A 24,260-nucleotide genomic window follows, 5' to 3' on the forward strand; every position below is an offset into this window, starting at 1 on the left:
TCAAATAAAATTGAAAATAATGTTATCAGTCGTTTTCAGGATGCTAAATAATCCGGTTAGGATCTTGCAAACGTTTAAAAGGGTCTCTGTAAAATAAAAACTTTTCCTATCCAGCCATAAGATGGTTGTATTGGAAAATAAACTCACACGTACAGTGTAATGAAATTAATGATATTTATTTTGTAGGACTTCCAAAAATATTTGAGGTTGTCAAATTGTAAGTGATTTTTCACTCTAATATTCATTCTATATTACCCTGGACTGGTACCAGAAGCGGAAAGTTGATCACCTTTCCTTGATGATCATGATCAAGATAACACTGCATTTATAAGATGCAGTGCCTTATGCATCATTGAGGTGCGGATAAGGGTTTGAAGATGAAGAATATGTCATATTTTGACAATAATATAACTTTTTAAAATCATAAACAATGTTTTTTTTAATTTTTTTTAATTATTTACAACATTACTGTAATAAGCACTATCGTTGAAATTAAGAAAAGTGTGTTGAAATAGGGACATGTAATGAGTGATGAAACAACGGTACAACAAATTTATGAGACGAATGTAATGGGAAAAAGGAGCAGAGTAAAATCGAAAAAAAAACTTGGCAGAGTCAGGTATGCTAAATACTTGAAGAATGTTGGCAAAGACAGAGTGGTGTGGCATTCTATTCTTTTTGCCTACCCCTACGGGAAGCGGTGTTAGTTAGTTAGTTACGTCGGTATGGTCGATAATCCTAAAATTATCCGGAGCATTGGTCTATATATTCCCGATAGTTACCTAAGACAGCGTGGGCATATATTGTTTTACATTCCTATACACAGGACCAACCTGCTGATGGTTATGCCTGTAGAAAGAGCTACCGGTATGTCGAACAATATCTCATTGGATACTGATCAGTTCCATGTGTCTGAAAGAGTTTTCCGAAGCGGGATTCTTCTACACCTTTAGATAAAGTATTCAGACTTATTTTCGATTTTTGTTCATGTAAACGATTTAAATTTTAGATTGTAATGTGTTTGTTAATTATAAATAAAGAAATTGAATCGAATTTAATTCAATAACGATAATTTTTGTGTATGAATTTTGTATGTATGTTTCTTTCGGGTAACCGTGTATACGTGGAAATGGAATTTAAATTCCAGGCGAAGTGCGATGGTAAAGCATACAAACGTACTCGAATCAATGTATATCGTTTAACGTTATGCGCAATGCCTGGAGTAAATATTGAAGACACACGTCGTTCTGAATCCGTATGATTCGATTACTTCCGCTAAAGTTATTTTTCGCATCTACCTAAGATAACAGGTGTAATAATTTCCAATCGTAAGTTTATTGTCGCGTATTACAGTAGCGCGAAAGAGGAAATTAATCGTAGGGATGTCCGTCTCTGAAAAATGTAATGACTCGAGAATCGACATAAATCGAAGTTGAAATAATAAAATTGAGATTTCAATACACATATCGTAGACATACAGGAGAAAATGACCAAGTGCGTTTTTTTTTACAAAAACGTGATCATTGACTATTTGATATCTTACTAGCTTAATATTGCAATGAAAAAAATCCCACTTTAAACTATATTTACTTGTTAAAAATGACTAACTGCATTGATGTTTATTTTCTTGCCAAGTAAAAGTGACTTAAATGGTCCTCCTGAACATTTTACGATTTATTAGTTAGTCATTTTCTCCTGTACGATTTCGGTGTGTTGATTAAAAAACTAAATTATAACAAAATCATATAAAATCAGGATTGATTAAGGGGTTAGGTTAGGAGTCGGGTTTGTGTGGGGAGATGCATGAACGTGGAAGAGGTGAAGAATGTTTGCACAGAGTGGTGTGGTGTTCTATTCCTCTTCCTACCCCCTTTGGGAAGCGGCGTGATGGTTAGCTAGTTACCTTTTTATATAATAAATAAAAATAAAAATGTTTGACTATGTCCGAATTTAGGTTCACAGATTTTGGGTTTTGCTCCAATTAGAAGTTATTTATATAAATTTTTGTTGTTGTTTATATTTCAATATAGAAAAAAAACTAACAGATCGTCAAACCGTTTCTCCGCAGGGGTAGGTGGAGAAAATTAAAAGCCAGAGTAATGTCAGCAAATAATCTTTGCCTTTTTTACATTCATGCTTCTCCTCATACATACACGCCGATTATTCCTCTCCTGACTACTTTCAAGTACGTATGTATGATCTAGATCGGTATCCGAAAAGTGTGTGCCGCGGCACATTGGTATACCGTGGTGATAAGTTGGTGTGCCGTGGAAAAAAACTCTAGTTTTGTGAAGATAACACGCCTAGAAATAGCTGAAAGCTATACGAGCGAGGCGCTTTATTGCGAAAAGAGTGTGCGAATGAGGATTTTTGACTCTGACTACTATTACATAATAAAAATAGAAAACGCCTGAAGACGATCAACGTAGAGATGAAAGCAGCCTTATCAACGATTTCTCAAATTGTTATCACTTGTGCTCAGTTAAGTAGGCTCACAATCGCAAGATCATATATTATGAATGTTTTCAGATTATATTAATTTTCATTAATTGATTCGGCAGTCACTTTGTGGTCTAATCCATGTTTAATTAAATGTTTTACTTAGGAACTACCACTGTTTCTTAAAGTCTACTATGACACGTGTTTTGATGCATTCCGCATCATACGGTGTTTGAAAATGACGTGGAATGCATCGAAACACGTGTCACAGTAGATTTTAAGAAATAGTGGTATTTACTAAGAACAAAAAATGAATTTAAAATATATTAATTTTTAAAATAAATCAATTTTGAAAGAATTTGTTTTTTTTTAAATAAAAAATCTTGATTTGGCCGGTGTATCTTGAATAGAAAAAGTTTGCGGAACACAAATCTAGATTATGATAAATATGAATAATCCTCTATAAATACGAATGTATTAAATTGATCACTTAAATCCCTGTAACAGGTCAAAGACCCTGTAAATGCCCAGAGTTCCATATTCTTCTTCATTGATGTTAAGAAAATAATGAGTCTTTAATTGAGAAGAAAATTATACATTATTTTTAATTAATTTATTTTTACATCATTGGAATTGTAATTAAACACTTGAATTATTGTATTCATTAAAAAAGTTAAACCTTATTGAAAAAATATCATGTTTAATCTAATGTAGTATTTTATTATCATTAAAATAATGTCAACTTGAGAATCGGTGTTATTAAAAATCGATCGTCTTTAAGAGATCGATGTTTCAAAGGTGGATTCAAATGTAACATCCCTACTCTAATCCTAGCATGACTTTTACAGTTCAACTGATCTAATGCGAGGGCATTATTATTTTATATCTATTTGCTGCTGAGAATAAATCCCCAGCTATCCTTGGGGATTATGAAAGATCCGGTTAATCCAAGAGTACTGTATGTCATAATTATTATTTTTCTTCCACGGTGTGGGTTATTATACCCCATATTTATACCAAAAGATATGTCAGGATTTCTTGTAACGCCTTTGTTATATTTTTAGTTTCATCTACATTCTGCACTAGCCTCAGGTGATATTAGGGCGATAAAGCGAATACAAAAAAAAGAAATGTATAAATGAAAATAAATTCACCGTACAATTTACGAAATGGTTAATTTTCTGCCATTTATTTTTGGAGGAGAAAAAAAATGTAATACAAACATGTGCTCTCTACGTGATACAGTGAAAAAACGCATCTTTCTTTATTATTTTTTTATATCTCATGTACACAATTTATGGTGGAACAAGAGGTTACAGGTTAAACTCAAATCCAGTTATGAACCCGTTTTCCTTAGAAAAATTTAAAATGACATGATTTTATTAGTGACTTAAGATAGATTATTATGAATTACTGAAATACTTTCCATATTATCAACGATAATTTTATGTGAATATTTTTGCTAGTTCAGAAATACATGGTTTTGTGTTAAATAATAATAATGAAAAGATATTTTTTCTAAAAGTAATAGTCCGCAAAGCCTCTATTTAGAGTTTTGTCTATATCAATATATATATATATATAAATATAAATAAAACCCTTATCCGCACACCAATGATGCATAGGGCACTGCGTCATATAAACGCAGTGTTATCTTGATCGTTTACACGTGAAGGAAAGGTGATCAGCCCTCCGCTTCAGGTACCAATCCAGGGTAATAATATTGAATAAATATTACAGTGAAAAAATCACTTATATTTATTTTACCCCCCTTGGGAATCGAACCCGGGACCTCCAGAACGGTAGCTGAGAGTGCTGACCATTACACTACGGAGGCGGACAATATATATATATGTATATACATATATATATATATATATATATATATATATATATATATATATATATATATATATATATATATATATATATATATATATATATATATATATATATATATATATATGATATAGGTTATTAGAACTTTCGATATGGCAAGATAATCTTGAAAAATCTATACGCTTAAAAATAATTGTAAAATAACATTTCACGCGAGTAAAAATAACTTCAGCTAACACATTTTTCAAACAATAATATTTGACAATGTTGTACAGTAATGTTGTGGAAAGCGTTATTTTTAATACGTTTATTATTACGAAGCACCAAAAAGTCTATATTTGGACCGAAATAAGGTTAATGACTGTCATTACTTAGATAACTAGACAGGTGCTGATTCGTTGAAAAACTAGACACATGAATGGAGAGAAAATTCACATTTTTTTTTTATATTGAAATAACTTGAGCTTTTTATACTGAAATAACTTAGGCAATTTGTGCTTTGAAAACAAATTTAAAAATATTATTGACATCGGATATAATGTAAAGTGTTGTTGACGCTTTGTTACTTTTAATGTTATTTTTTACTCCATATGTACACACATTACATTTATTTTTTTCATGTCCCATTTATAGGTCATTAAAATACTGTCCATATTTTCATAATTTTATATAAATATTTTTGGTAGTTCAGAAGTACACGGTTTTTTGTGTTAAATAATTTATGAAAAGATATTTAAAAAAAAAAATAGTCCGCAAAGCCTCTTTTAAGATCTTCGTCTCCAGGTAGGATAGTAGTGTATGAAAGGAGACGAGAAAAATATATCACAAATACGCAGATAAATTGAAAACAAACATTTCTTGCATTCATTTTGCGATTGATGAAAATCGAACCCGGTAAATTAGTTTCGTGTGGAGCGTCTACCTAACTACGTCACGGCGCATTGAGTTTTTGTTTTACGTTTTTCCCTTACTGCGTAATATATGTATTTATTTATTTATTGTAATGCTATCTATTAAACAGAAACTTTTATATTAGTATGTCTCATATTAGTATTCTTCTTCATCTTTGATGATATGTCAAAAAATAATATGAAATAACTCTTGTAATTAGAGATAATCCAGATTTTGTGAACAAGTATTTGGACACACTCAAAATGTTGTTATTTTTTTAAAGATATTTTTTTCGTACAATTTTATACTAAAAAAAAATAATATTTTTTTTTGATTTGGCTTTATATTCGTAGAATAACACGATGATTTAAATATAAAAATAAAACACTTTCTTAGGCTACATTTTGAGTTTGAGTTTATTTCAAGCTACTACAAACTACAAATGTTGTCGTCAACAGGTGAAAACAGTTTGTATTTTTCACCGGGTGTTAAGAATATCTATAGTTCTCAAAACTAGTCATGTTTACACCAATAAACTCACAATGTAGTCGAGTATTAAATTTAAAACATTACCATGAAATGTTGATTCCAATAGGCAATGAATGACTAATAAGGCGTAACATAAGAAGTTATAACTGTTTTAAATAAAATTTGTAAGTAAACTGAACTATAAAAAAAAATCATTATGTTTTAAAGTAATATGCACTGAAGCTTATCATTAAAGGTTTATTTTATTTTTAAAAACCCCAGGTAACTTTGATATTTACATTTCCATTAACCACATGTACAAATAAAATATCTTGAAAACAAAAAACAAAACAAAAAATAAAACAAAAAACAAAACAAACAAGTGGAAAATTGTGTGCATCTTACGTTCCTACAATTAATTTTAATTTAAAAAGAGGCATTCATTTCCGGAGAAAGTATTTCAGTCTCGCCTTGATTTACGGTAGAAACTTAATCTCAACTTTGCAATCAGTATGTAGAGGGATTTATTTACTTCGTAACGGAAATGACGTCATGTTTCAAATTATTTTAAAATATATTTTTGTTGAAAATATTTGCATTTGAATCGGTAAAATACAATTGAAAATTTTTGTGGTCCTTCTGATTTTTTTTTGTGTAAGTATTAAATAATGAATTGAAACTGAAATTATGTATTTGAAGAAAATTCTACGCTACATATTAATGTTATACATGTTCTGGGGCATTAGATGACGAAACAAAATGGAATTAGGCAGATCTGAAAAAGCTTGTATCATTCGTCCATGTCAAAATTTATTGCATGAAATAAACAATTCAATTTTCATATAATTTTATTAGCAAGTATTGTATGCCATCTGCGTGAGAAAACCTAGCAAGAGCATATTATTTTAAATTGTAATTTAAAAAAAATATGCTTTCATTATTAATATAATATAATATTGATTTCAAAATTTAGTAAATTTAACATATTTCTGTCAGTCGTTTCGTATTGTAAGGACGTTTTGACTCCAAAACTCTTTATTAAATTACGTTGAGTAGTTTTTTATGTAAAATGTGGACAAACTTTGTCCTATTTGCTATGCCGGATGTCGTATCTTGATTACAGTTTCCGTCTATCGTAAAAGTGGATAAACAAATGACCCAATTAACTATTTTACATACTAACTTCAAGCCGAAGCGAGCTGTTCTGCTCCAAATATTTTCCATGTAAACTTTATTATGATATAAAACAATCTGAAAAAAATCTATTGATGTTTGAAGGTCCTTCATTTGAAGACAATAACGTATTACCTATATTTAGAATTCAAGGTAATAGAAGACTATTAACTTTATCTGGTAACAATATTTTTATATTAAATAGTTATTAAGCTGTATTTTTTTTTCAAAATGAGTCACTAGATTATTTACTCTTCGGATTGTATATAATTATAACACGTATCTCAAACTGAAATGAAGCATTTATGGTTTTAATACGAAAGAAGATGGAGGTCTAGACATTCCAGGACTTACGACCTGGCATTTATATTTAATTATTTATTACTATCCGATTTTTAGCAAAGAAACTCATAATCATAATACACGAGAACATAACAAAATACATGTGGAGCCGATAAACACTACTAAATTTTGAGTAAGGTTCTTAAAATGTATTGCCTATACCCAAATTAAACAGCTGCCTGACATAAAAAAAGAACCCATTCGGGGATCCAAAATAAATGATCTGAAAAAATACTTTATGGAAAGATATAGGTATCTACATGTAGTGTTTAGTTATGTTTTTATGTTTTCTCATTTGTTATATTTTCTCATTTTTTATATTTTCTTATTTTTTTATTTAAAAATGCTTCTAACCTTGTGTTTTTCTCATTTATTTCTTTAAAATATGCTTCCTATGCCTATTTATAATACATGTGTATTGTTTTTATTTTTTGCCATGCATTAGTTTTGGTTATTTAAAAAAACATATTTTTTGTAACTTTATTATTTGTGTTCCAGTCTTGAAAACTTTAATCCCATGCCCCAAAATGAGAAATATAAATTAATCATCGGGAATATCATATATATGACTTATGTATGTAATCTGTTATTAAAAATAAATAAATAAATAAACTGAGACGAACCATCTACTGTTTCTTACATATACTATTTTCAAAAATGTATGTTATATCAAGGGTAGAATGGAGAACTTTACACAAATGTATAAAGTTGTCATCAAAACCAGCCTAATAACAGGTAATTATTATTAATTATAATAATGGATGCAACATAGACCGTGTCATCATCAGAACATTTTGAAATTTTTCCAATTTCTGTTCCTAAAATTTCTGCACAGTAGGTTTTTGTGTGTGTTCTCCACTTTACACTTTCATCCTGTTTTTTGGTGATTCCATTAGTTTTTTTTGGGGTTGCTATGCAATGAATAATAAAAATATCATTTAGGATTTTTACGGAGTGTGTGGAAGTTTTTAGTGAGAGTATTTAAATGTTTTTGAATTAAAATAAACCCTGATGATGACAAGGTTCTAGTCGAAACCGGTAGGTTAAATTGTATTAATAAAAAAGTGGTAAAAACTAAGTTATTCAATTTTATGAAGTTTATAAAATGTGCCACAAAGTATCTGCGGAAAACATTCAAGAAATAACAATAAATGTTCCACAGTAAATAGGAGTAGTAATAAATCAATCATTATGATGTTTTCAAAATAATACATTCTGAAAAAAAAGTACAATAAAATAAAATTATGTTTTGTCCTGTGCCAAGTGACGTGTTATCGAATCGACCAACAGAAAAACAAATAACTCTCGGACATATTTTGAAACATCGCCGAGATCCGTACGGAAATAAATAATCCACCTTTAATTTAAGTTTTACTTAGTAAAAACTCAGGTATTTACTAAGTAAAACTTAAATTAAAAATGAATAGATTTTACCATAAAGTGACAAATCAAGTAATGAAATAAATATCATTGGATATCTTATTAAACATAATAATGTATTATCAAGTCACCACATATAAATGATACCTTTACTTCAATTTTTTATCACACGGGTCCTGAAAGCTGAAAATCAGTTGCAAAAATTACGATATTAAATATATGAGACTAGGATATAGAGGTCGAGGATTCAGTTAGCCTACTTTTCGTATGAAATTTTCGCTACTAGGTCAAACTTTTAACAGATACACAAAATTCTGAGAATACTCGAATTTCATAAATCCAAAAACATGTATTTTCCAACGCGGTATTAATAACTTTACATACTATTTTCTTTTTCCGTTTCTTCAGCCATAAATGGATTCCAAATAAGATGACTGAATATATCGAAGCAAACAAAATACTGCGGGTTTCGTAAGACAAAGAGTGAATTTTCAATGAGATTCATGAATTATAGAGTGATATCCCTGCTCAGTCGGAACCGGGGGGATGAGATCTGAAAATCCCGTCCAATACATATCCCGAGTCTCAAGATACTGACATTTTATAGGATTTTAGGATTAACTTAAAATATACGTATCGTGAGACAAACGCCGTCGTCATAAAAATACAAACATCCTACGCGCAGGTTGAAAGAAACGCTTTAACCACACACAATACAAGTCAATTTTTAATGTGCAAATACCCTGTAACTTAGATCTTCATGTTCAGAAATAAGCGTCACGATAATTTTATTTTGTGAAATTACCCTTCAAGAAAAAGTGCGTTAATTTTAAACATATAATTACATTTATGAGGTAGCGCGTAGCATGTCTGTTCAGTTACTTGGATTACCATATTCAAGACGTAGCAAGTGTGTTCAGTTTCTAAGATTACCACTTCAAGACGTAGGCAAGTGTGTTCAATTCTTAAGATTACCACTTCAAGACGTAACATGTCTGTTCTGTTACTTTGATTACTACGTTCAGGACATGTTTATTCTTTAACGTTAGGATGTCTGTTCTATTGCTTAGAATATTCAGTTCAAGACGTAGCATATTTGTTCTATTACTTGGATTATTACATTAAAAATAAAGCACATCTGTTCTGTTACTTAGATTACTAGGTTTGTTTAGTTCTTAAGATTACCACGTGTAAGACGTAGCATGTGTGCTCTGTTGCTTAGATTACAACGTTCAAGACGTAACATGTCTGATCTGTAACTTAGATTCCCACGATCAAGAAGTAGCGTGTCTGTTCTGTTACTTTGATTATTACGTTAAAGACGTTATATGTTTATTGTTATTTAGGATTTATTTATTTATTTATCACATTAGAAACATAGCATGTGCGTTCTGTTACTTAGATAACTAATTTCAAGATGTACCACGTCTGTTGTTACTAATATTATAACGTTCTAGATGTTTGTTCTGTTACTTACATTATAAGATTCAAAACAAAGCATGTCTGTTCTGTTACTTAGATTACTACGTTCAAAACGCAACATGTCTATTCTGTTACTTGAGTTATTACATTCAAGACGTAGCATGTTTGTTCCGTTACTTAGATTATTGCATTAAAAACAAAGCATATTTGTTCTGTTACTTAGATTACTACGTTCAAAACGCAACGTGCCTGTTCTGTTACTTGAGTTATTACATTCAAGACGTAGCATGTTTGTTCTGTTACTTTGATAATTAAGTTCAAAACGCAACCTATCTGTTCTGTTACTTGAATTATTACGTTCAAGACTTAGCATGTTAGAATGTTATGTTACTTAGATTATTTCATTCAAAACGCAACATGTCTGTTCTGTTACTTGGATTATTACTTTGAAGACGCAGCATGTCTGTTACGTCACTTAGATTCCTACGTACAAGGGGTAACGTGTCTGTTCTGTAGCATAGATTATTACGTTCAAAACATAGCATGTCCGTTCTGTTACTTGGATTATTATATTCTAAACAAAGCATGCCTGTTCTGTTACTTAGAATACTACGTTAAAGAAGAAACTTCACAAAGCTACCGCTTCACAAGCCGAAGAGTGAACATTAAGCACAACACGATCAGATATGCGAGAAGGTACTAGGGTGTATTTCATTAGACAAATATGTCCCACGAGTGGGTTATATCCTGGATCCGGTAACATATTACGCTGTTTCCGTGGGCGGTCTCTCGCGTGTACACGCACCGCATTAGAGAAATGTCAAACAAAATGAGTAGCGAGCGTGCGTACAAAGTACCTGCCCGGATTTTCACATCTAATTTTATGTTTATATTTAGATTTTTACCGAGAAACGATGGATAAGAAGGGGATTAATCTGAAACGAAATGAAGGATAAGGGGAAAGTAAGATCAATGTCACCACATATAGCGGAATAATTAGATGGGGATGCTGTTTGCGGTTTGATATCAAAGTCTCTTTTTTTAGCTGTTCACTTGTTCAATTATATATTTTGTGACATAGTGATCTTGATCTAAGGTGGAACTGAAAACACCGTTACGCATTTTTGATGATATATTTTTGACATCTCAACATAGATGAATAATAATTTGGAAGTGAGAGAATGTAAGCATTTACGATGCTTAGGACCGTCATAGGCTTGGTTAATTGATCACTTTACAAATGTGTAACAGTCACCAATTCTACTCATGATTGACAATCACACTATTTAAATTTTAGAAACTTTTGGATATATTCATCAAACTCGTAATACAATATGTACGAGTTCACAACAGCCATCTTAATTGGAGTGAGGAAAGATTTTATTAAGCGGAGATTCTTTTCATTCGCGTGTGAGGTCCAAATCCTTGATTTTATTCAGAAACATACTTGAGAAACACTTGAAAAAATGATCAATTTTTATTAGCTTATAATAAAATGTAAAAGCTTTTACTATATTCTTAGTCATCTATGTTGACATGTAAAAATAAATTAAAAAAATAACTCCTGATTAAAGGTAATCCAGATTTGTAAACAAGTATTTGAAAAAACTCAAAATTCATATTTTACTATTTTACATCAAACATATAAAATGTATTAAAAGTGAACATATTGACAGATATTGGAGCATCATAATGTTAAAAAAAGATCTGAATTTTAAATACGTAATTTAAAAATGAAATCTTGTGTATATGTTTTATTGTATGAATTTGTCTGAATAGAAAACCCAAGTGGAACGCCTTACTGATATCCAAATTTCTGTGATAAATCAGCGCGTTTATTCTCAGGGTACAATTTTCTATGGTAAGTACACATCCCAAAGTATGAACATTTAAAAATTGTTAATCAAGCACCAATTCAATTATGTTATTTTTTGTTATTACCTGGGTAAATATATAAATATAGAACGTACATAACAAATTGATATTTTCATTGATAAGTTTGAATATACGGATATTAGAAAATATAAAATCCAAAACATCAAAAATTCAAATAAAAACCGAATAATCCAAAAAACATGTATTGTGAGCTTTTTTCGATAAAAGGTCGATGCTCTTGAGTCAAACAGGACAAAAAACTATTACAAAAGCTTTTTTCTCGATTACATCCAAACTACCTTTATAGGACAATGATCTTTTTTCTGAACCTTCAAATATTAAAAAGATATCGTATAAGGATGAAATAAAATATATACTTTACACGTGTTCCATATCATGTTTATAATAAAGTTGTAAGAATTTATACATTCCCTTTTCTGTGCTTTTAAAAAAAATTGTTGTTGTAATTTTTACTTTTTTGTGAGCATGTCAGACCTTGGCTTTGAGTGAATGTTGTTCTACAATTCTTAGTGGATGTTGGTCCTCGAGTCGACCAAAAACTCATGTGATTAACATTTTGTGGCGTTTTAAGTGTGTGAATATTACTATCGTAGTGACGTATAGTATTATTTGTATGCTGATGTAGTGATTGTCCTGATGAAGAGACGGATACGTCTCAAAACCGGTAGACAAAAATCTCGGTGAGTGTTTATATACTAAAATTTTTGTTAAAAAATGTTAATGAAAAAAAAATTCTATTAAAAGAATTCCAAAGTACACATGTTTTTTTATTGTGAAATATTTTTATTTGAACAACAAATGAAATTCTGTTCTTTATTATAGTTCTTTATTATATTATGATATTAAAATATCATTATATAATAAAGAACACTTAGTTGAAAAGGAATTACGCCTTAAAAATATAAATTGGAGAGAATCAAACCTGTGACGAGAGTTTTGGAGTCAAACATCTACTCAACCACGATTCAGCAAGAATTTTGATCTCAACAAATTATATATCATAAAAATGATTGGAAAAATTGAAAGCTACAAAAAAATCAAAACCATGTTTTTAATCGATTTTCAGTATGTTAAAATAATCTAGGGTTTGAATCTTGCATGCAAATAAAATAATCTCTGCTAAATAAAAAAAATATCTCAAACTCGTGTGTACCTACTGTTGTCATGAGATTGATCATATATCTAGAAGTTCCAGGAAAATTGAGGTTGTCAATCATAGGTAGAATGGTGAATGTTGCACGTGTGTAAAGTGATCAATTAACCAGCTTTGACAGGCCATAAACCTTGTAAATACTTAGACTTCCATATTTTTCTTCAACTATGTTGTGATGTCAAAAAAAAGTCAACGTGTTGAAATTTGTATGTACCTCAATAAAATTGATTTTATTTATTGATTTGGCGTTTAATTTGTGGAAATCCATTTTAATTTATGTATCCACCAACTTAGTAGGCTCAAAAAATCTGTGTTTGATTTAAAAATTAAAACATAAGTTGATTTTACGTAATAAAATGTAACATACATTAATCGCAGTTACATACGTACGCCGTCATTTTAGAATTCTTACACACATTTGTATATTCTTAAACACATTTGCTTGTACGATTTACGTATTTGTATTTGTGTACATTATCTGATCAATCCAGATGCAAAACACGAATGTATTTTATTTGAAATTTGAAATGAGACTTTTTAATACTGACGCAATTTTAGTTCCAGGAAAATTTACCATTCGATGATATTCTAGAAGGAACGGGAGAAAATCAAAAGAACTGTTACATAATTTTCTGCAGTATCTAATCTGGGAGACATGTCTTCTCGTGTAATCTCTTCTACTCTCCTGTATATTATATCATCTATCCAATTCTATATCTGACGCTGAATTAATAGACTTGTGAATTATAATATGAAAAAATGCTTTTATCACGCGATTAAACATAACTTTTTCTGACATATTCACGTAAAAGTTTTTAAATAAAAAAAACGTAATTAAGTTTTACATTATTGACATTTCAACACAGATGAAGGCATGCATGCGACCTGTCAAAGGCTGGTTTAAGTCTTCACTTTATATGCGTGTAACATTTACCATTCATCCCTTGATTGACAACCACACTACTAAACTCAACCTAAGATGGTACTAAGAACTAGGATGTGAAAGAAGGTGTCGATTTGAAAGATAAATTAAATAAAAGTGGATTCAAAATATATGAAATCAAAACGCATTTATATATATATATATATATATATATATATATATATATATATATATATATATATATATATATATATATATATATATATATATATATATATATATATATATATATATATATATATATATATATATATATATATATATATATATATATATATATATATATATATATATATATATATATATATATATATATATATATATATATATATATATATATATATATATATATATATATATATATATATATATATATATATATATATTTATATATATTTTTTTTAAATCAAACCCTTATCCGCACCCCAATGATGCATAGGGCACTGCATTATATAGCACAGTGTTATCTTGATCGTTAGCACACGAAGGAAAGGTGATCAACCCTCCGCTTCAGGTACTAGTCCAGGCTAATATTGAATAAATATTACAGTGAAAAAATCACTTGTATTTATTTTAACCCCCCCTGGGAATTGAACCCGGGACCTCCAGAACGGTAGCCAAGCGATATATATATATATATATATATATATATATATATATATATATATATATATATATATATATATATATATATATATATATATATATATATATATATATATATATATATATATATATATATATATATATATATATATATATATATATATATATATATATATATATATATATATATATATATATATATATATATATATATATATATATATATATATATATATATATATATATATATATATATATATATATATATATATATATATATATATATATATATATATATATATACCCACGTGCATATATTAATTTTTCTTTACTTATTTAAATTTCTTGTTTATGTGGGAAGAATGGTGAATGTTACATACGTATTCAGTGATCACTTAAACCAGCTGGAAGCCCTGTAAATACCCAGACACCCTATTTTTATAAATATTCAACTTTACATATTCCTTAACACCTCCTATTTCATCATATGTTCCCTTCATCTATGTTGAGATGTCAGAATACCGAAGGAAGTAAGGGATTGAGAGAGAAATATTATAAATAAATTGATTTCATCCCGCTGGTGGTTGTCAAATCCGTTCATAGAGTGGGTGGCCCCGTCAATACCAGATACTTGGCAAATTCAAAATAACTAACTAATTAACTTTTTTATTATTTATAGTATAAAGCTGTTACTTAATCAACGGGCATTTCAGAATTATTTTTTAAAAAGTTTTGACACTTTTTAAAGTGCTTTTGTGATGTGTTCTTGTCATGTCGCGTCACATACACAGCAATATTAAAGCTCAGTATGACAGTTCAATTATTGCTTAACATATTCTCAACTTTGCTTTGCTTTGAAGAAATAATATTCTCCAGCAGTTCTTTGCCTTATTAATGGACGCTGTCGAAAAAATGCTAACCGGTCGTAATTTCTCGAATGTACATATTTTGCACAGAAATATTATTTTATTTTATATGAAAAAATGCTTACAAAAGATTTAACCTCGATGTTCTTATAAACTATACAAATATTTCAATATTGTCCTATATATTATTAATATATTATTGTACTCTAAACGTTTCATTTTAAATTAAGTTAAAAATACAATTACTTCCGTCAAAACTGCTTTAAAATTATTATGTAGGGATAGTGATGTTTATCACAAAAGAAATCTTTTTCTTTGAATGAAGATATTTTAAATCTCAATTTCAGTTGACATCAGGATTGAGTGCGTATTATTTTATGAATTGTACATAAAAATTAAGTATAGGACATGAATAAATTTTTTCCATCGTACATCTTCCTAATCACGTTTTTTTTTTACTTTTGATGTAAAAAAAACTTTTTTTTCGATCATTTTCATAATTTTCATTCCCCATTTTAATCACAGCAAAACGCCCTTCAAGCAGTGTTCCACAAAAATGGCCCCATATAAATAATTTAAATTTATTATTATTATAATATTAATAAGGATTTCTATTTGGTACGCTTTACGTGACATTTCACACATAGCGGTATCGAACTTGCACATTAACGATTATTGTCACAATTAACAAATAATAGTTTTTAAATTTATAGGATTTAGCAGTCGTTGTATGATGCGTAAAAAAGTGAAAGTTATAGTGCATGGAATGATCTCATATTCCTAATTTAATAATCTCGTAATATCTGTTGAGATTTCAATAACATCTTGGTAATATGTCTATCTCTAGAACGTGCAGGTTGATAATGGGTGCATATCAATCTCGTGCAGAATTACAGAACGTAAATTGGTTTGAAGTTATAAAGTGCACAGAGATGCCACAAACACACCTAGTTGCAGTGAAAATAATAGCCATTTAACGTCTCAAGCATTGCATTAAATTTATGTGCAGTAATTTACCAGCAATAAATTATTTCCAGATCTTATCCTAACTATATTTTTATAAAAGGTTTTTTCTTACTGTTAAACGTTGTATACCACAATAAATAATTTCATTAATATATATTCTAGGCACTGCAATAACGTAGTAAAGCATAACAACCGCTCTCTCATTAATAATACATATTGAAACAATGATAATTACTTAAATAAGTATTTTTTAAAAATTAATTTTTTTGGTTCAATCATGAACATTTTTCTTCTTTTTGATTACCAGACAATTTAAAAGTAATTATTTAAAAATGGTAAAATAATTTTCTATCGAAATGACTGTTGAGATATTTTTGAACTAAAATAGGGAAAGGAAATACTATATGTACTAAATTTTACAAGAAGTAACGCGACAATATTCTTGCAATGAGATTACACTTAGGTTATTTACGACTTCAGTAGTTTGGGAGAATTCTTCTTCTTCTAACATACATCCACACCCAATGGAGCATAGGGCACTGCATCGTATAAAAACAGTATTAGCTCGATCGTTTAATATACGAAGGAAAGTGATTAGCCTTATCGTGCTTCAGGTACCGGTCCAGGTAAATATTAATCAAAGTTTCGAGTGAAAAAATCATTAAAATTTGTTTTGACCGTTTTGGGAATCGAACCTGGCACCTCCAGCATAGTAAATGTAATGCACCAAGCACTGCCCTATAGGGTTGGACTAAAAGAATTACTTCAAATAAAACATTAAGTTACGTAGAACCTTGTTTTTTTTCAACATTATTGAGTATTGTTTAAAATTTCAATATGTTTAAAAAAGTTATGGAAAGTAAAAATGTAAGTGAGCAATAATAATAAACAGAAAATTTAGATTTAAAAATAAACAAAATGATCATAACTAATATAGCCACAATTTTATTTGCATACAAATTTGGAAATTCAATATTTCAATTTAAAAAAATATTCACACAGTAAAATCTTAGTGTCAACAACGGTGGCAGTGTCAACAATACTCATATTTATATTTCAACGTTTATTTTTAGTACAACTCTTCACCAAAGAGATCATCTATGAAGTTTATTATACTTTTTATATCGTATTTTCTTACTTAAGTTTAATGTAAAAAGTCTGTCTAAAAAGTTGCAAAATGTTTATTTTCAAGAGCTTTGAGTCTTTCACATATTCTTGAGTACCGTTAGTTATTTGACTTGAGCAAAGTTCAAAGCTATCTTTAGGCTAACTCGATTTCTGTCGAAAGCTCGTAAATTGATTTACGTTTATATCTGCTATGGAATTGTAAAGTACATATGTAGATTTAATTCGAATGATATTTTTGATTAAATAAGCCTCGACTCTAAATTAAATGCTTATAACGAGATCCGTTCATGAAACAATTCTGTTATAGTATGTAATATATTGGGAAATTTTTATAGAATTAAAAAAATGTAGAATCGGTATTTTTTGGTTGTGAATGAAATACAAACAAGAATGATTGATACGTTTGTACGATTATATGAAACATACAACTATAGTAAAGGATTATAGCATGCATCAGAGATCAGAATTCTAGCATTAAATCGCGTCTAGATGGAGAATGAGGTTGTCTTAAAATAAACCTTTATTAATTTTAAACCAGTCTTATGTGTAATCTCCACGGCTTCCGAATACTTGGTCCAACGAACACATGACCAATGGACACTTGGCCTACGGACTTTTGTATGACGGACACATGGCTGACGGATAATTTGCCGACCAGACATTTAGCCGAACGGATATATGTAGGAATAATTTGATTTCTTAATCAATTTCAATACAAATCAAATAAAATCTTGTAACACTCTCTTTATCATTCATCGTTCACTTTGTGTAACATCACTTTATAGTAATATAACACTCTCCTTATCATTCATCGTTCACTTTACACAAAGTGAACGGTAAATGATAAGCAGAGTATTATATTTCCATACCACAAAGTTAACAATGCTAACATACAAAAGTATTTAAGACATCGATTTGAATCTTTAAGTCAGTTAAATATGTACGTGGTTTCCTCCCAACAATGAGCAAATGCTGAGAAGTTCCTGACTGGTCTACACTAGATTGTTCCTCCTGTTCCCAATACAGATTAAAATAATAAAAAAAATAGTTAGAAGAAATAATAATCCACTCAATGACCATAAAAGCAGCAAAAAGGAGAAAAATTGACGCGTTCGAAATGTGGTATTGGAGGCGCATGCTCCGAATTCCATGGACGGCTAGATTCACCAACGAGTCCATTCGCCAGGAACTACGATTGGATGGCTTGACTCTGGCCAATATCTGTGCCCGATGGATTCTCCAGTTCTTTGGACACGATATGCGTGGCAAAGATAACCTGAAACAACTGATCTTGATCGATAATCTGGAGGGGAATAGAGGGAGAGGAAGACCCCCACACGATGGACCGATCAAATTAAGGCAGCAGCAGGCACCTCGATGGTTGGAGCGCTACGTGCAGCGCAGTAAAGGGTTAACTGGATAAGAGTCATTGCTTCCACAAGGGTCACAATCCTCATTTTTGAGGAATAAGACGGAAAAGAAGAAATACTAAATGCAACTTTCATGTGAAAAATATCAGTAATGAATATCTTACCTTAAGATTATGATAAAACCAAACAGCGCCAACTGTCGATATGGAAAACCACAGAAACAGGGTGAAGGCAGACACTTGCGAGATTCGCAGGGTGTTCAGGAACGTCGACACTAGCACGGCGAGGGCGTGGCAGAACAGGATCGGGGTGAGGCAGCGGTCCACTATGTCCCACGGGATCTCCCGGGGGGTGTTGGGGTTCCGGAGCATGATGGAGCCCCTGCGAGAGGCCCGCCTGTTCTTCAGGGACGTCCTCCTCGTGACGTCAGGGGGCGCCATTCTATTAGTTAATTAGATTTTCACAACTGGGAATGTGCGGTCAATCCGGACCTGGAAAAAATAAAGAGAAAAATTAAATTCCGATCAAAATGACACATTCATTATTAATAATCTATTAGGTAAGATCTAACCAGTACAGATAGCTTAAGTTTCCAAATTCAAACATTCTTTAGTAGAGTATCAGCTTCAGTAACGAAATCAATCGAATTAGGAAAAACTCCATTGTTTAAACTTTATAAACTAAAACTAATTTTTTTTAAACCACTTTTTACTGGGAATTTTCTCCGACCGGTTTCGATAATAACCTTGTAATCATCAGGGTTAAACATCATCACGTTTAACCTTGATGATGAAAAGGTTTTGGTCAAAACAAATCGGTTGGGGAAAAGTACCAATAAAAAGTGATCAAAAACAAATTATGTAGTTTAATGTTACTAAAATGTGCCACTAAGTATCTGAGAAAAACACTGAAGAAACTCTCCCTTATTGTTAAAATCTACATTTTCATTATGTCCTCCTAAAACTAATTCAATCGCGCTGCAAAATTTGACAGTCAATTTTTCTAGATAAAATCAATGTGTTTTGTCGAATTTTCTCATTCAGCTGTTGAAGATGGACAACAATCAACATTCAACTGTTGAAAGATGGACAACAATCAACATTCAATTGTTGTCGTAAATTACCTCAACCTAACAAATAAAACTGCAACACGTTATTTATTATAATATATGTGTGATAAAGAGAATGAATGTCATTTATTTTTTTCATTTAAAAACAATTCAATGATTGATTAATTTATTTGCAATATCCTTCCATTTAAAATTTTATTTTTACTTTATACTACTGTTTCTTAAAATTCAATTTCAATTATGTGTAGTCCACATTCGATGATTGAAAATGATAGAAAGTGAAACCCAAAGCAAAAATGATAAAAAAATAAGATGGTACATATTCAGAATTAAAAAAAAAGCTTTGCAACATTTTGACTGTGTCCAAATACTTATTTACAAATCTGGATTATCTCCAATTATAGGAGTTAATAATAATAATAAATTTGAATAATTTATAAAGCGCCGAAAAATCATAGAAATTCGAAAAATAGCTCATCACTAAGTATTTGGACTCACTCAAAATGTTGTAAATAAATAAATAGGTCAAATTATAAGCTAAAATAATAAAATGAATATGATATTTTCTAGCGTTTCTCATGTATGTAATTATAGTCCAGGATTCGAACCTCACATACAAATAAAAGAGTTTCTGCTCAGTAAAAAACTTCTTTCATTCCACCAATCTGTAGTAAAATTCTAGCGATTCAAGCAATTCTAGTGTTTCATGTTTCGAAATTGAACCATATATACAGAAGTTTCAAGAATTTGTAGTAGTAGGGTGGTAGACAATCATGGGTAGAATTGGTGAATGTTCACTTGTGTAAAGTGATCTAAACCAGCCTATAGCGGTCGTAAGCCCCGTAAATTCCCAGACTTCCATATTTTTCTTCATCTTTGTTGAGATAACAAAAAAAGGTTAACTTATACATATCCGTTATATATAAACATCTTTTTGATCATTGACCTATGTGTGTAAAAATACTAGTCGTTCTATTGACATCGAGTCGGAACGAAAATAGAAAAAAAATCTGGCACTAGTTACTAAAATACTCCAAGATTTTTCAGATTGTCTCAGAGAAGCTAGCGATGATGAAACATCTAGTTCGGCTGCCATGAGTAATTCTGATATCTTGAGAATTTTTCCTGTCTTTTTTTTAACAGAAATGATACGAGTATCTGGCTCAACAATATTGGAAACGTCATTTTGTAACTCTCTGGGGACATTGACATAATTAATTATATTTCCTTTGATGTTTTCGTGACAATGAGAAACTTTCAATTTTCACACCGACAAAATGACGTTATAAAAGTGTATTCTATGACAGCCAAATGCTCCCAAATAATATTTTTTTAAAAAACAAACCATTTCATTGCACCGCATATCACATCGTATGTCACAAATAGCGGTGTCACTTGAGTCTGTTATAAGAATCTCATTAAAAATATTTTATTTATTGACGTTTTTATACAGGTGAAGAAATTTATTGAGATAGGATGTTGAAAGTGTAAGTATTTACAGCTATATGATCTGTCACTTACTAGTTTGAGTGATCACTTAATACAACATTTTGAGTGTGTACAAATACTTGTTCACAAATCTGGATTATCTCCAATTAAAGTAGTTATTTTTCATATTATTTTTTGACATTTCATCAAAGATGAAGAGGAATATGGAAGTCTGGGCAATTACGGGGCTGACAAGATTTGTGAACAAGTATTTGGACACACTCAAAATGTTGTAAATAAATTATCTGGTCAAATTATAAGCTTAAATGATAAAAATGAAAATGATATTTTCTGGCGTTTCTCATGTGTGTGATTATAATCCAGAATTCGGACCTCACATACCAATATAAGAGTTTTTGCTCAATAAAAGCTTCTTTGTAAATGCCCAGACTTCCATATTCCTCTTCATCTTTGATGAAATGTCAAAAAATAATATGAAAAATAACTACTTTAATTGGAGATAATATATGTAAAGAAGCTTTTAGCAGAAACTCTTATATTATATTCTTTACATCTCACCAATAGATGTTTCTAGTGAAGTTCTAGTGATTCAAGAACGATGTTTCGAAATTGGTTTATATATATAGAACTTCCAAGAATTTGAGTGGTTTGGTTGTCAATATGGGTAGAATTGATGAATGATACACGTGTGTAAAGTGATCACTTAAACCGGCCTATGACGGTCGTCTGCCCCGTAAATGCCCAGACTTCCATATTCTTCTTCATCTTTGATGAGATGTCAAAAAATAATATGATCACTTAATACACTGCTTAACATTTTTAATTCTACCCCTGATTGACTACCATATTTCTCAATTTCTCAAAGTTGTTTACATGTCCCAAAAGTGACAAAAATGTTTTACATTTTCAGTAAAAACTTCACAGGCGACATTTTATGCTTTACTTTTTGTTCATAATATTATTTTCTGAAATATAACTTAAAATACTAAAAAACACCTAAAAATACTATATTCAATTTATACAATTATTATTGACCAATTATTTCATCTTGCCCGCCACCTATTAAAGTGGTAAGTAAGTTTGGCTGTCGTGCTAGATGTCCTGGGTTCGATTTTCTGGGGGGTTATAAACCTAAAGTACCTTTTACTATTATATTTAATAAATATGACCCTTGACATGAAGCTTAGGTCAAACCACCTTTCCTTCATATAACTAACAATGAAGATTATACTGAGTCGATACAATGCAGTCCCCTATGCACCATTTGGAGTGAATGAGGGTTCTTAGAATTTCATTCACAAGCAGTTTTTTTTCCTGACATGTTTTATGCTCTAACTGTGTCGAAGAGTGATTTTTAGGAAATGATACATATCGACAGTGAATAATTTACACAAACTTCTTTGGGTATAGGTATCTACCCCTGGGTTTCCTAGCTATTGGTGCTTTTAATGTTTTTTTTTAAATCTACCCTTGAGTTTCCTAGCTATTGGTGCTTTTAATGTTTTTTTTAAATTCATTCACTTGAACAATTTGATCTCATAAATTATTCTCTTTTATCCCCTCTTTCCTCCCAGAATCAGGAAGGCAGGTTCGAGAAATATGATTGTTGTAAAATATCTGACAAAATCAAATATATATTTGCTAACAATATATTATTATTGTATAAATTATAAGCAAATAATATAAATACCCTTTAAAATATTCTTACTTGTAATTGTTAACTGTTTTAGATATTTATTATGCATGAAATAATTTTCTGGAAGATTTTTTTTTGTGGTACACAAATTCAAATTTTCCGCTAAAAATTGATAGTGGTACCCGCCGTGTGGCATGTTGCGCCATTTTGTTGAAACCACAGATCTGTCACATCAATGCCATTGAACTGAGGTACGAAGAAGTCAGTAATCATGGTTTTGCAGCGCTTGTTTAATACGTCTTGTTTAAAAAAAAATTGGTACAATGATTTCACCTACCCATAAAGCACACCAAACAGAGACTTTTGATGGATGTAAGGGTGTCTCGATAAAAGCTTCTGATTTTTTTCTACTCAGAATTCGGTAATTCTGCTTATTGACATAGCCATTTAACCAAAAATGTGCCTCATCGGTGAACAAAATTTTGCGTTGAAAAAGAGGATCAAGCTGAATATTGTTTTCGGCCCATTCACCGAACCTGCGACGCGCATAATGGTCATTCAGTCTATTCATGGTAAAATAGCAAAACGTATTGACTACTAATCAACTGTCAAATTGACAGTCTGTGGAAAAAATATTGCGAGTTTAAAAACCGAACCTCCAAAAAAATCACCTCATATAAATATTCCCATAATATAAGTAATTTATAACGCTGACATTTCAATATTTTCGTTCAATCTCTTGTTAATTTACGAAATGATACATTTTTCCCAGATCTTTTATTTTATTATTCAATTACGTAGAAAAAGAAATACGATATATTTTCGTTGAAATAAAGAAATAATATATTTTATAAGAGAAACAATTTACAAAGGTCATTCTTTCAGAATATCACAAAAGTATTAGACGAAACTGTTGTGATTTGAAAATATAAGTTTTGGATTTAAAAAAACACACACACACACACATATACATATATACATATATATATATATATATATATATATATATATATATATATATATATATATATATATATATATATATATATATATATATATATATATATATATATATGTATATATATATATATATATATATATATATATATTTATATAAATTTATATATATATATATTTATATATATATGTATATATGTATACATATATGTATTTATATATATATATATATATATATATATATATATATATATATATATATATATA

At 29.9% G+C, this 24,260-nt stretch overlaps 1 protein-coding gene across 1 annotated transcript in view; it reads right to left on the bottom strand.

Annotated features, from left to right (window-relative positions):
• The window catches only part of LOC148304525 (D-beta-hydroxybutyrate dehydrogenase, mitochondrial-like), a 103,420-nt gene that overhangs the window by 63,692 nt on the left and 15,468 nt on the right, over positions 1 to 24,260 (bottom strand). The window contains exon 2 of the mRNA XM_088268226.1: positions 19,047 to 19,373. Within this exon, the coding sequence (XP_088124352.1) occupies positions 19,047 to 19,322 (276 nt within the window). The 5' untranslated portion in view covers positions 19,323 to 19,373. The remainder of the gene's footprint in view (positions 1 to 19,046; positions 19,374 to 24,260) is intronic.

This window comes from Brachycentrus maculatus, unplaced genomic scaffold (assembly GCF_059751285.1).
Source record: "Brachycentrus maculatus isolate JH-2025_06_01 unplaced genomic scaffold, ASM5975128v1 h1tg000315l, whole genome shotgun sequence".
NCBI lineage: Eukaryota > Metazoa > Arthropoda > Insecta > Trichoptera > Brachycentridae > Brachycentrus > Brachycentrus maculatus.